The sequence below is a fragment of the Chaetodon auriga genome, chromosome 18 (genome assembly GCF_051107435.1).
Source record: "Chaetodon auriga isolate fChaAug3 chromosome 18, fChaAug3.hap1, whole genome shotgun sequence".
NCBI classification, from domain to species: Eukaryota; Metazoa; Chordata; class Actinopteri; order Chaetodontiformes; family Chaetodontidae; genus Chaetodon; species Chaetodon auriga.
In genome coordinates this window covers 1,440,463-1,455,328 of record NC_135091.1, presented here as the reverse complement: position 1 = coordinate 1,455,328, position 14,866 = coordinate 1,440,463, and the positions used below count along the sequence as shown (strand labels likewise).

Genomic DNA, 14,866 nt, shown 5'->3' with positions numbered 1-14,866 from the left:
CACACACGCACACACATACACACGCTAAGGATCAGATTTCAACATCTACAGTAGCCTCCACACATTCAGGGGTCACACTGTGACCCCGCATTAAAAGTTGGAATGTTTCCGAAAATGCTTTTTTTTCGGTTTCTGTTTTTTTTTTTCTTTTTTTGGCTTTACAGTTTGGAAGAGTTTTCATAAATGCATCATATTCATTTAACACAATAAAATATGTGTGTGTGGCATCTTTAAAGTGTCAAGATGCTCAACAGAAACGATCAGCTTCTCTGACTGAAGCAACGAGTTCACCTCCAAATGTTCCATCGTACTCCAGCAAGTCAACGACTTTCATTATACCTGTGTGTGTGTGTGTGTGTGTGTGTGTGTTACCTGTGGGGTCCTGCTTGGTGATGAAAGACTCAGTGCTGAAAGGCTGGGCGCGAGGTATCCGACAGGCAATACAGATCAGGCAGCTCTGCAGGTCTGAAGACAGAGAGGACACGTGGTGAGGTCTGTGTGTGTGTGTGTGTGTGTGTGTGTGTGTGTGTGTGTGTGTGTGTGGGCGTGTGTGTGTGCGTGTGTGTGTGTGTGCGTGTGTGCGTGTGATACATATCCTGTAAGCCAAAGAAACAAAAAGGTAACTGTGACAAAGGAAGAAAAGGGAGAACAAATGTTGTGTCAACGAACGTCAAAGCTAAACAGACAAACGTGACTGAATCCTGTCACATGACCCAGACTCACATTATCACCTGATTAAAAAAAAACAGATTTCTCTAGTAACCCTCTCAGATGCGGGAAGATGGAAGAAAACAAGTTGCCTAAACTCAAGAATCTGATCCATTAGATTGTTAAGTTATAACAGCCAATCAAAGCTGGGAAATGTGCCGTCAATAATCTCTGCCACGCAAACAATAAAAAACAGGTTCACATGTGTCAAAGACAGTGAGTTGAACAATGGAACAGAAAAGTCTACATCAAAGCTTCAGCATGGAACCAAACTCTCATCTTCCACACAAACAAAAATGGAATCACTCTTTCAAAGCGTGATTCAGCAGCACGTCCTGGAGCCGCCGAGACAACTAAACCAGAGTCAGGGGTCACTTTCCAGAAGCCACTGCTCGTTAGAGAGCTGAGGTTTGGTCAGCCAGGCATGCTGGTTGACCAAAGGCCGTCACAATAAAAGACCAAAGGCGGGCAAACAAATGACAAAGTTACAGTAATGCCACACTGCTGATTAAAGATATTGAATTTCATATAAGAATACTAACAAAATAAAAGGAAAAAAGGACAGACCGCAGAATTATATTTAAACGAGCTTTCAGTGTCGGGAACACCTGCAGACTGTGTGCACTGTGTGTGTGCGTGTGTGAGAGTGTGCACGTACCCTCCCCCTCCTCCTGCACAGTCCGTGGTTGAGACACAGTGAAACACTGCATGATCTCATACTGCTGCCGAGCCTCCGGGTTTTCTGAATCCAGCTCGTCCGGCGGCCTCTTCAGCATGCGACAGTTGAAGGTGTGGCTGTTCCTTCGGCCAGGTTCCTGCGGCCACGGCACACCGTTCACTGCACCGGGGGGGGCAGAAACACATCGTTTAGCATCGGCGAGGCGAACCACGGTGAACTGAGGCTTCCCGCGGGACGCTGAAGGCCACACGTCGGTCACTGTGCGGTGTGTTCGTATAAAAGCTGCCACAACTGGTTCTGCAAACGCCTCACGAGGACGAGAACACACTGAAGCCTATGGGAGTTTTCTTCTTACTAGAAACCGCCACCTTTAAGACACTTCAGGTTCTAAACACACGACAGCATTCCTGCTGCAAACAGACGAGAGCTGAGAGCTGACAGGTCACAGGTGTGTGAAAGCTGGACGTCGTCATGATTTCCATGAAAGCTGCTGCTTCTTTGTTCAGTAACTTTACAGAAGTTAGAATAAAACTCTGTTCACACTGCAGGTGCGACTTGCAGCGTGAGGTATTTTCCCCTTCAGCTCATTTTGAACATATCGCTAATTAAAACAAACTGCACGCTTGTAATCAATGCACGAGCTCGTGAAAGCACCGAGAACTCGCAAATCTATGTGCGACCCCTGAGAGACAATCAATTGTGAAAAGCTGCCGCCGTGCGACCTGCCTCTGAATGGCTTTTGACTTCCTGTGTCTCACATTTTTCCAACACGTTCCTGCCAAATCTTCAGCGATCCTGTCGGTGGCTCATTGGCTCTGAATGACTTAGCTCGACATCTTTACCGTCACATGCAGACCAGGGACGGCGAGTTTGACCCACTGAAGCCTGAAGACGCTCCTCTAAGAGCGCTCTGTATGTTTCACTCAGATGTGTTTCGCTTCTCGGTGAGGTTTTAAGGATCTGTTTCCAAGGAGAACGGAGCGCCGTGGAGGCTGGCACAAAATTAAAAGGGATTACGAGATCAACAGAAAAGCCGAGTGTTCAACCTTGTCGTCGGCTGCACTCTGTTATCTTTTGTCCTGACGCGACCTCCCTCAGGCCCCTCTGCTTTCATTCTAATCTCTTCTCAAGGTTGGAGCTAAAAATTAAAATAACATTAGAGCAGAAAGTCATTGTTTCACTCTTCCCTCGCTCCTCTGACTCACCCACACATGCTTTCTCTCCTCTCTTTGCCTCCCCTCCCTCTTCCAGCACATTCTGCAGCTTCGTGTCGAGCACTTAGAGCTGCCTTCATTTCAAACCTCCGTCGTTCGTCGCTCTGCTTTCCTTCACAGGTCTTCGTTTGCTTTAGTGCCAGTATTTCCCATCAATAAACCCACTTCACTATCTGTTAAGAAGTGTAAACTGGTTCTCTCCTGATTTCCACTGCCTCCTCCTTCATTTTCGTGGAAACTGTCAAATGTGAAGATGCTGAATGCCTCTGAAACAGTAATCACCGCGGCCGTGCACGGCTCACTCACCCAGGCTTTTGGGCAGAAGATTGCGAACAAACTCGTTGTGGTCTCCCACGTGGAGGATGCTGTAGACGCTGGAGGTCATCAGCTCCTCCTGAGCGTATCCAAGGTAGCTCGTCACGTTCTCGGAGACAAAGACGATGCGGCCCTCCCGGTTGACCACGAAGAAGAACCCGTCGAGGGCCTGAGCGAGCGGGAGCAGGTGGTGAGCGTTGAGCTGAAATCCCAGTAACTCGTGCCGTGTGTGTGTGTGCGTGTTTGTGTGTGCGGTTCACCTCGAGCAGCATGGGCCCCAGCGCCTCCTTCTCCACCAGCCCCTGGCTGCTGGAGGAGATGTCGCTCTTCTGCACCTCATCGTCTGGAGACAGAAGAGCTGCTTTCTCTGCCAGCCGGAGACAATGATGGAAGTGAGGAAATGACATGAACGAATGAATGAACCTGTGCTTTTGAGAGAGGTGAGGCGCGGTGAAGCCAACGGGGAAGCGACAAACACTGTAGTTCCTCGAATGGCCAGTAGAGGCTGGCTGCAAAAGCAAGTCGATCCCCATAGACCCCCATATTAAAACGTCCAACTTTACAGCAGAAATAAACAGTTTACAGCCTGGTGCCAAAAAACATTTTGGTCTAGCCGTCAGGAGTGTGTGTGTGTGTGTGTGTGTGTGTGTGTGTGTGTGTGTGTGTGTGTGTGTGCGCGTGTGTGTGCGCGCGCCCTCACCCTGCTCACGCCGTTTCATCTGCTGGATTTGGTCCACGGTGCTCTTGAGGATGTGGCACTTGTCGGGCTTGACGCTGAGACCGGCGATGTCGCCCATGTTGGACGACAGCAGCTCAGCCAGCTCCTCGATGTAGCGGCACTCCAGCTCCCGTCTCCGCTTCTCCACACTGCAGAGGACAAGACGTTCATGGACAGACGTCACTTTCAGACACGCCGTCTTTTCTGTTCACTGTCTCATTTAATCAACTCTTTAGTCTGTAAACTACTGTGAACATGTTTATCACAGAGGAGAAGCATCAGAAATGGACTTTAACAGAGTGAAGAGCCTCCAACAGGCTTTGACTCAGTTCAGGAAGTCTGTTATGGAACGAAAGGGAGCAAAAATGTGAAAAAGTCTGGAAAAATTGGAAATTCTTCTTGAATTTGAGTTATGACTTGTTCTCTTTCTCTACTTCTTGGTTTCTTTGTAGGTCTTTCTTAAATCACAATATCTTTACTTCCTACAACAGAAAGGACTTCAAGTCATAATTTACTGGAAGGATTCTTCCTAAAGAAGCAAATCTTTGGCACCGCGTGAATAAGAAGTCATGGATTAGACCTCAATCATGTCAAAGGACAATCGAGGAAACTTCACTTCACCCATGATGACCCTGTCAGTAAATCCTTACCTGTCCGCTGTGTTCATGTGACAACATATAAATACTGTTTAACCCCTGAAACGACTTGATCACAGGAATATGACACATTGAAGAATTTGTATCACAAAACAGACAAAAAGTGCAACTAATGAAACAAAACAGCTTCATAAGAAAGAAAAGAAGATAAAGACTTTTACAAAGATGGCAAAAAGTTTTTCACTCTGCATTAAACGAAGGCGTCACTGTGGGCTCATTATGCAGAGAATATAATTAGACAAACACGGTATATAGGAGTCACAGAACCTGCAGATTAATAGAAGATAAACATAATCATGGCCTGATCTTTACTTGACATTAGACGCATTTAAACTTCTGATCACTGACTGAAACTTGTTTAAACGTTCGGCGTCGGAGTCGGGAAACGCATGAGAAACATCAAAATTCACTGTGAGTTCAGCTGTTTCTCACCCAGCTTTCATATGGAGACCTGAAAGCTGCCATATATTATCAAGTTAAACAGAGTGAGCAGCTCAGCTTTATTCTCCGGTTTCAATAACACACTCCCCGCCCGGCCAGTTACAGCAAGGTATGTGGTAAACATGAAAAAAGGAATGTGTGTATATGTGAGAGGGAGACGACAACAGCAAAAGTAGGTCAGTGCATTGGCTGGCCAGAACACACAGGCGTGGTGACCGAGGCAGGGAGGGAGGGGTGGGGGGGGAGGAGGGGGAGGAGGGGGAGGAGGGGAGGACGCCGCTGCTGTGTGAATGTGCAGGTCAGTGGCTGCTGTAGAAACGCTAGCTGGGCTCTTACATCAGCTTACATCAGTTATTGGGCCCTATAGAGAGAAACACACACACACACACACACACACACACACACACACACACACACACACAGAACATTCACTCCTCAACCACGACATGACCGACCTTAAACCTCAGCCTAACCTAAAGCTGCATCCAATCAGAGCTCTAACTCAGGCTCTAAGCTGAGACAGGCTTTTCTTCTTCTTCTTCTTTTTTATTCGCCCGACAGACTTCAGGTTTCACACATTCAAAGGGCCCCTCGGAGCCTCCACTTGGCTCCAAGAACGCAGGACTGATGCCTTCACAAGACACACATGTTCACAGTGTCGCCGGAAGTGGATATTTATGAGGAGTGAATTGTTGTGAGGAGGGATGTGACAAGTGTGTGGAGGCTGTTCGCAGTCACATTAAATTCAGATGGAGGGCAGGAAGTGAAAACCACAACAGACGAGATGGAGGGAGGCTCTTACTTTGCTCGTCTGGATGAAACGACGAGAGAAACAGAATCAGATCATGTGTTGGACGTGACTCTTACGTTACGCAACTGTTGAGGCAGCTGAATGTTGACGTTTATGTTGCGGTCGTTTGTTTAACCGCTCGCAAAGATCCACTAGAACGCCACTAAAGACGTGGATCATCACGAAACAACACAGGGTTCGTTATTTACGTTCAGCTGTAACCGTTAACGCTGATTTAACAAGTGTTCGTCATGTTGCTTGTAGCTGTCACTTTAAATCTCTCACCATAGATTGAAAACAAAAGCTAACGTTACACCATTTCCACCATTAGCCGACGCGGCTCCTCCCGACCACAGACCGTTAAGCCATTTTTTTCTGGCTCCTCGTGGCTTCTTGGTTTGATCGATCTGAGCCACCGTAAACAAAGCAAAACATCTGCATTTTGAGCATGTGTTATTCTGCTTCTTATGCAGAAAATCACTTCCTGCCCTCCATCTGCAGTTAGCGCCACAATGAAGGAGTAAAGTGACATCATCTTCTGATTCAATGATCTGCCTTCGCTCGTCACTCGCAGGTCACAGACGTTTCTTTTCATCATCAATTCACCTGCGGATCATTTTCCTGATTGGCAGATTGTTCATTTAGTCTCTAAAATGTCACCAAAAGTGAATTTAGGATAACAAACAGCAGCCCATCCTCACATTTGAGATGACAAGCGATGTTTGGTAATTTCACTCGTGGAGGATTTTAATATTCAGTTATCTAAACATTGGCAATCGATTTTCTCTTAATCAATTAATCGAGCAGGTGTTGACACTGACTGCTTTTCACTTCTGCTCAGTGACGTTTGGTGCATTCTGTCTTGAATTGGTTTCTACAGCGTCCTCTCGCCCGCGGCTGTGACGGCTCTTTACCTTTGCCCTGATGTGTCGCATGGCGAGCCCTTCCTCTTGCGTGGCTCTGGCGTGGCGGGGTCCAGGGGGTTTTCCCCGACTGCACTCATTTTCAGCTTCAACTGACCTGCAGAGGAAGAACGCAGGTTAAAGCGAGGAAGGTCAAGAACAAAACTCACAATTCAATCCCACAGCTCGACCTTTCATCAGAGCGGAGGACGAGCAGCTGCTGGAACCGTCATCAGCAAACACGAGCGATACTCGTAATGAATGTTTGGCGACCTGCAGGAGCACAGTCAGCACTTATGTAACAGCTGGCTCATACAGTAATCATAATTGGCTTGTATTTCTGACATAATATGGTGAGATGCACAAAATTCACAGCTCATATGAGCATCAGTTTGGGGAACGACAGATATTTGCATATGGTCTCAAAAATACATAAACAAGCGTCCACATAAACGAGTCCACACAAGCCTCAATGTAGAGCTGTTCAAAGGATTAGAAACGAGTGTTCATCAGGACAGTTTGAAGCCAGCAGTCACTGCAGCAGTACACAGTTTATCTTGTGTTCTTTATAATTTGCACTGGAAAAATGCATCAAGGTACAAGTAAACGCATCACAACACCTGAAGTACTGAAGAACACGATGAATGTCGTGTACGACCCGTGAAGCCGAGCCATGATTTCACTGAATCCACTGAAGGAGAACGCTGTATTTAAGCACGAACATGTCAATATTTGCTGATGTTTATTCACACAGAACACGCTCAAAGTGATGCGCAGTGAATTCCAGTGCAGCCTTCGCCGTGTGACTCGTCTTCAGAGCTGCAGTTTGTGCTCGTGTTGTTGTTGTTGTTGTTGTTGTTGTTGCTGCTGCTCCCTGCATCGTACTGAAAAGCCTCCCTCAGCCTTCGTCTTGTGTCTCTCCGACATTCCTCATCATTCTCCCTTAATGGACTCGTGCCTGTTCTTCATCTGCAAAGTCGACAGCCCGCATCGCTCTCGCTGCATCGGGAGGGTAACCACGGCAACTGGAAACGCTGCAATATTTGATGAAGCGCTGTGCACAGAGGACAGTTAACAGGGTCCCTGCACGATCCATTCAGGCAAATATTAACGTGAAAACCCTTTTAATGGCATCAGAAACTGAATTTAAGGCTAATTTATTGATGCAAATCCACAAGCAGCCCTGCAAAAAGCAGCACAGCTCATGAATTTCTGTCATTTTGAGCAAAGTTCAGCGACAGACGGTTCATTAGAACGAATCAGAGATGTTAATAACACGCGACAAGAGATGGATTCAAGTCTCTCCACCTCTAAACCACATCTATAAGGACGTATCCACATAAAAATCTGTAAATCCACCTCAGACACACAAACGATTCAATCCACGGACAACCCACAGAAAACAAGCCGCCACTGTCACCGTGCTGGGCGCCGCCGCGAGGCCACGCTGCTCACAGGACGTTAATCCTTCCTGACTAGCCTCGTTTACATTTCACCTCAGATCACCCCTCTCCTCCTCGGCCCTCCTTGTGTTGCTCACATGCTGCACTTAAAAAAGAGAGAGCGCCGCTGCACATCAGCACTCAATGAACGCACGGATAAGCCGACTCTGAGAGACCGCCGGCCCCGTCGGCGCTTAAATAACAGCCCGAGCTGTGAGTACGATGACGGCTAATCACCACCTGAGAAACCAGATTCATCAAAACGAGCTCTGCAGCAAACAACGAGCAGCATGAACTCCAAGAAACAGGACCAGGCTGCCACTGCGTGTGTGTGGAAGAGATGACCGAATCAACTGCAGCCTGGATGAAACCTGCGTGTGTGTGAATAACCTAACCTAAGCCCAACCCTGAATAGCTCGTTATCATTTTGATACCAAAACCGTGCATTGGTGCATTTCTCTGCTGAGTATGAACAAGTTTTTACAAAGTGGTGCAGCAATTAGCAAATATTTTCACGATCAATTAATCTCCAATGACCTTCTTGTTTAATTAATCATTTAGAAAGTAGAGCAAAAAACAGTCAATCACAGTTTCCCAAAGCAAAACCTGACATGTTCAAATGTCTGACAGGCTGCTGAATATATAAGAGAAATAAAATATCAGTCAACAAAAACAACGAAGAAACCAGAAAATAGAAATGTGAGAAACATCTGAGAGAGTTTTTGGCATTTTTGCCTGGAAAAATGATGATAATCGATTGATTTTCTGTTGATGGACTGAGATTTCTGGCTCTGATGCAAAGGGACAGCAGCTGTCAGCAGAGCTCCATCTTTGCAGAATGACCTTGGCGTCATAATCCTGCTCATTTCTGACGAAGACGAGTCCAAAAAATGCCGCCATATTTCTGGAAATAGGTTAATGGGAAACTACTGATGGAAGAGAGCATGCGATATTTTTTATATTTCATGAGATAGTAGGCGACGTGGACAGCCAACGCTGCACTCTGACCCAAAACGGATGATTTTATTTCTAAATTCAAAGCCACGAACAGGCTGGAGCTGTTCACGCTGTGAAAACATGCCAAACAATCCTTTCTCCCACTGAGCGAAGCCACGGGGGAAACCAGGCGCCCACAACAAGCCTCAGCAGCCATCATGTTCCTGGACTTCCTTCCATCGTGACTACGTTTCATGACATCCCAACAACGTCGTACTCGTGCATGGCGGGGTGAACCTGATGAACCCTTCAACTGCAGTCGACTACACTGAGAAACACATAATTTACAGTATGAGCGTTGGTCAGTCAGCAGCTTCATCTAATGCATCCTACTGCACACGCTGCAGTCTCTATGATCAAATACGTGCTGAGCTGATCCCTGATCAGTTCAAACGATGGATGATCTGTATGAGAGAGAGCAGCACGACGAGGAGGCGTGAAGATCACGCGGTTAGTTGCTATCTAAAGCAAGCTGAGCTCTTATTTAGGCTCCATTAATCTGTCTCGATCAATAGATTGAGCTGTTTGGTCTGTAAAATGTCAGCAAAATTACTGATGTGAACTGCTCTCCTCTGATGAAATCTCCATCAATCAATCCCTCAGAACTTGTCTCTGCAGTTGCAGGTGTGTTTCCATGTTCTCTAAGTGGATTTACATCCCGTGGGTTTGTTTTCTTTGGAGCAGGACATATGATTTCATTGACGCAGCTAACGCTGCATTATTAACCGCCGTCGAGACCGTTTATGCTCCTGCTGCGTTGTGTTATCTTAGAGTGCAGCACCGTCAATAAAAGCGAAGGTAAAGGTGAGTGAGGCTGAAAAATCATTGCAAGAGCTTCAGTTTTGGTCAAGGCAGACGAACGCAGCACACACTGCAGATCTACGGTGCACGAAGGGGCGGCGTTACGTCCACGGTACCGAAGTGTCCGGTGACGACTGAACAGACTCTGCACGTGTTTACACTGTGAAAACGACCTGAACCACCAGGTTTAACAAACGCTCTCTGCCTCCGTCTCACTGCATTTCATGCCGTCACTCAAACAAGGCCGTCACTGTGAGACACCTGTTACAGTTTGAGCATTAACTTCCACCACATGTTGAGGACAGGTGTGCTGTTTCCTGTGTGCACCTGTCTCAACATACAGATGGCAGAACAACAAGAGCAGCGCAGGCCTCCAACTCTGGACACAATACCAGTGATCCCACATGCTGCCAGTAAAAAACAAGCTGAACATGATGGTATGTCCACTATGGCAGCCCGAAAGTGTGTGTGTGTGTGTGTGTGTGTGTGTGTGTGTGTGTGTGTGTGTGGATTGTGATTTCATTTATCCACTTCGTTTGTGACTCATGACTCAGTGTTTGCATTTTGAAGCAGTTGTATTGTTTGGAACTGGAGCTTTTATTTCTGACTAACTTGTTTCTGCTCTTAAAGGTTGAAAGACGTCATTTCTGTTTATTTGAATGATTTTTCTTTACCAAGTTGTTGGTGCAAGATTATCATTTTAATAACAATTCAGTGAATTCACATCTGTCTTCGTTCCATTATGACCCATGTCTCTTCCACACTGAGGCATTCAGCTTTTTCATCAAACGCTGGGATCAGATCAGGACGACATCTAAACTCAGAGATCGGAATCAGATCGGAACTGAAGCACAGAGTGGATCGAATCTACGAATCACACGTATTAAATTAGTTTTCACATGACTTAACAGCATTCATGTATTCAGTGTCTGAACATGAGCCTCTTCTGATAAACTGACGCCCGGAAATGATCCTTTTGAGCCGCCATTCAAAGCCACATGTGTAACCCGCAGCGGCATTTAAAAGACACGCGACAGCGTCCACAGCTCGCACTCATTTGTTGTCCGGTCACATGTGACCGAAACCATCAGGATTAAAGCGTTCCAGCCGCAGCGCGAGCCCGGCTTCAGTCGCACCTTCACACACGCCAGCCGAGCACTAAAGCAAGAGAAAGTCTAATCCACACACCTGTAGATCAGGTCAGCCTCCTGCACCTTCTGACCTCACCCCCCCGTCTATGTGACGCGCGGTGGAGCCTTCAGTCGCCACAGAGGAAGAAGAAAAAGCAGCGGCGGCAGCGGCGCAGCAGAGCCAGACCGCTGAGAAAGACAGAAAAGCCTCCACAGGCTCTCCATCACAGCCGCCTCAGTGCCGCTGGGTTTGGCGCTTTTCTCTCCTCTGCCGGCTTCTCATTCCACAAGATGATCAATTCACACACACACACACACACACACACACACACACACACACACACACACACTCGACAGTATGGCTTGCAGTGTGGGGAGTGAGGAAGAGACCACCAGGTGAGGAGTGGGGAGTAAAGGAAGTGGATTAGAGAGGTGGAGGGAGGAACGAGTGGAGGAGGGAGAGGATGTAAAGAGCCAGAGCGCCACAGACACACATTCAGGATCTTCATCAGTCGCTTTCACTGGTTTCCATTCTCATTATTGAGGCTTCTTTGAGGATCAGTCTGGACATCCTGCTGTGAACACGAAGCACAGAGCTTCCTCGATGAAGACTCGAGCTCCACTTCAGCTCATATCTCTGTCCTGATGTAAAGTAAAAGGGTGAAACATCCAAAAACCGTGATGTCCTCAGAGATTTGAACCACTTTCATGCCTTCCTCAGTCTCTCACATGACGCTGAAAACCTTAATTATTCCATGAGTGGTGGGAGCGCTTCAGTGTGGAGCATTCACTGTCAAATGAAGACAACAACGACATGCTGACACGTGATATCTGAGGATTTAAAATGCTATTTAATGCTGCACTGGAAAAGATAAATCAACAATTATTTCCTGCATAATCTCATCACACTGCTTGTGCACACAGCGTGGCCACCCCTCTCTGCTGCGCTGACTTGGTACAGCCCATGAGAAGCTGCTCAGTCACTGTTGCTAAGGCCCACCCTCCTGAATATAGGACATGACCAGAGGACGTATACAGCTTCAGTGTATCGGGGCCACGGCCCCCCCGCCTGCCGGATTATATGTCATACCTGTTGACATACGGACAGGTGGGACTTTGCATGGCGTCCTTACTGTCAGTGTGCAGCTTCACTGCAGTCCAGACTGCAGGTGTGAATCTGCCTGCGTGTGGCGTCCACATGAGGTCAGACTGAGGGTCAGTTCACTCATCATGCAGCAATCTGACATTTCACGACCTTCAGCTTTGCACTCATTGAATTTCTTAAATTTTAGAGACTGATGCAATATTACGTTCCCAAACACAACATTAGCCCGTCTGCATGCATAATTCATCCAAACCAGATGAATCGAGCTGTATTTGAGGAGCTTTTCTCCTCAGTGCCGTGAACAGGGTTTACCAGTCAAAATGAAGTCTCAGGTCTAAATTATTTAACTGCTTTAACATCATTTCTGAGTGAAACCAGGACAGCACAGACGGGGTTACATCTCCCACTTCTATGTTTTTTGCCAGAGGAGGAAAAACACCCACACCACTGGAACGTACAGGTGCAGCCATGTGCTCGCACGGTGTTTGAGGCGCGTCAAAGAAAGACTTCTACAGCTTTCTCTGATCTGAATCAACATGTGCAGAGTTTCACTGCTGCAGCGCCTTCACACACAATGCTGCAACCAAACCAAACCCCACGCCGCCGTCTGCACGTTCATGCAGGAAGAAGATCTGATTCGGTCAGATCATCGCCGAATCAGAGCCTCTGATCCATTAAGAACAAACGAATCACCTGGAAAACAACGGTACAAAGCAAAGAGAGTCTGCACGCAGTAACGGAAATGATAAAAAGCAATAAAATCCTAACATGTTGATCCATCAGGCTTTAAAACACCAAAAACAGTGAAAGATTTCCATCATAATTAAAGATGCAACCAATAATTAACTCAATTATTGTCAATTTTGCTGAGTATTTGCTCTATAAATCATGATAATAAAAATCCCATCACAACTCCTCGAAGAAGAAGCAGCAAGTTCTCACACTGAAGAGGCTGGAACATGAGAATATTTGGCATTTTTGCTTGAAGAGATTAAAGATTAAACGATTATCATAATAGATTCATTTCAGAGTCCAAGGTTTCGTCCTCAAATGTCTTGTTTTGTCTCACTGAGCAAACCTAAATATAAACCAGAGATTCTTCACATTGTCAAAGCTGGAAGCACGAGTTTTCATTCTGTCACTGCACAAACCAGCGGCGGTGGAAAATGTTCAAACTCTAGGAAGGCCTGTGGAAAACGGTCGGGGTAATGTATACAGATCTGTGGTAAACGGGTTTAAACATGCAGAAACACTGCTGTGGTCCTTTAAGAGTCCCAGCCTCTCAGCTGAATACCCGTCGAGCTCCAGTCCATTGTTTCCCACCATCTGTGTACACCCAGATCCAGGATGTTTACCAAGAGTAAGAAATAACCTTGGACGGCACACAGCTCCACACACAGCGCGACAGCTAGCCAGGCTCCTCAGTGTATAGAATACATAGTGTTAAGCAGTGAGCGGTGGTGAGCTACAGCTGGTGGACTGCTGCCCACAGCCATTTCTGCCATCTGAGAGGCAGCCGAGGCAGAAAAGTGAGATCTACTGTAAGTTACACGAGGGAAATGTTCCTCACGGGTCACGCTATGTGTAAAACATACACAGTATGTATGTAAATATATGTATTTTTAGAGAGAGATTATTAATGGAGTCGTTCCAGCCTCTGAAATGTGAATATTTTCTGGTTTCTTCACTCCTCTATGACAGTAGACTGAATATCTTTGAGGCCGTCATCTTTAGGAAGCACTGATTGACTTCTGTCACCATTTTCTGACATTAACAGTTAATCGATTAACTGAGAAAATAACTGATTTCCACATGTCTCCACTGCAGGGGAGTGAACTGATGAATACTCTGTATGACGTCGTCCTTTAGACATGCGTCTCATAGTGCCGAAGTGTCTCGCTGCTCACCTAATTCTTCACAGAGCATTTCAATCTCAAACACGTTCACGGCCAGACCGATAACTCCACATGAATATTCATCACTTATTGAGCTGCACTGCTCCCTGTGTAATTTGGAGTGCCACTGTGTGTGTGTGTGTGTGTGTGTGTGTGTCCTCATTTCAACTCGTGAAACGCTAAGGGAGGCCTCGTCAGACATGCTGGGATGTTCAGAGCCGTGCAGTCGGTTTGGGGCTACAAATCTCAGAGAGGACAGTGACAGAGAGCCATTATCTTTCCTCTCTGTCCCTCTGAACTATTCATTCAGCCTGAACGAAGTGGTCTTCTTCAAAATGAAGCCGACAGTCTGTGTTGAGACAGTAAAGACTATGATCCAGTCTATCATGCAGCCTGTTTCACGTATTTCTGGCTTGCAGTCATCTTCACTGAGGGTCTTTCTTCGTCGTTTCGGCGTCATTTTTATCATCTCTTTTGCTCTGTGAAACACATAAAGGGCCCACATAACAGCCAACAGTAAAACACAAAAAGCCAATAAAACTGCTCCTTTCAAATGCAAAACACACGCTGCACTTACACCCTTTAAACCAGGTGAAGCCTTCCTGACGACGACGGCATGAGCGGCTTCGTGTGGCGTTGCTCACTCGTAAACCGTCTGTTCAGTTTCATTCATCTTCAGACCTCTGAGAAGCTTTTGGATTAGTCATTATAGGAATCTTTGCAGAGGCTGGTGAAAAAATATTCAAATGAAGTTTATGTAACAGGAAAATGTGGAACACATGCAGAGGTCTGGATACGTTCTCCTACTGTATATAGAGGAGATACTCCACTCTGTAGCAGAAGCCAAAGTACAGGGAGGGATGGACTCGAGCTGTGAGGTTAGCTTTAGCAACCGCTGCTAAAACTTGGGATCGTCGTTTTTCATTATTCACATCATTTGTAGAGAAAACAATGAACAGAGAAAATAAAAAAGCGACTAAGAGGTGATGAAAATGGTCATCATGAAACAAGCGGAGCTGCATCCAGGCACACGTGTGCACATCAAGTCCACGAGTCGTTTTCAGCTCAATGCAG

General features: G+C 46.5%; 1 protein-coding gene across 2 annotated transcripts in view; it reads right to left on the bottom strand.

Moving 5' to 3' along the window:
• ncoa1 (nuclear receptor coactivator 1) overlaps positions 1 to 14,866 on the bottom strand; it is a 48,167-nt gene that overhangs the window by 16,107 nt on the left and 17,194 nt on the right. For both annotated transcript variants that reach the window (XM_076755512.1, XM_076755513.1), the window contains exons 3-8: positions 6,436 to 6,541; positions 3,617 to 3,783; positions 3,177 to 3,283; positions 2,908 to 3,085; positions 1,367 to 1,546; positions 373 to 465 (exon numbers count right to left, since the gene is read on the bottom strand). In XM_076755512.1, the coding sequence (XP_076611627.1) occupies positions 373 to 465; positions 1,367 to 1,546; positions 2,908 to 3,085; positions 3,177 to 3,283; positions 3,617 to 3,783; positions 6,436 to 6,524 (814 nt within the window). In that variant the 5' untranslated portion in view covers positions 6,525 to 6,541. The remainder of the gene's footprint in view (positions 1 to 372; positions 466 to 1,366; positions 1,547 to 2,907; positions 3,086 to 3,176; positions 3,284 to 3,616; positions 3,784 to 6,435; positions 6,542 to 14,866) is intronic.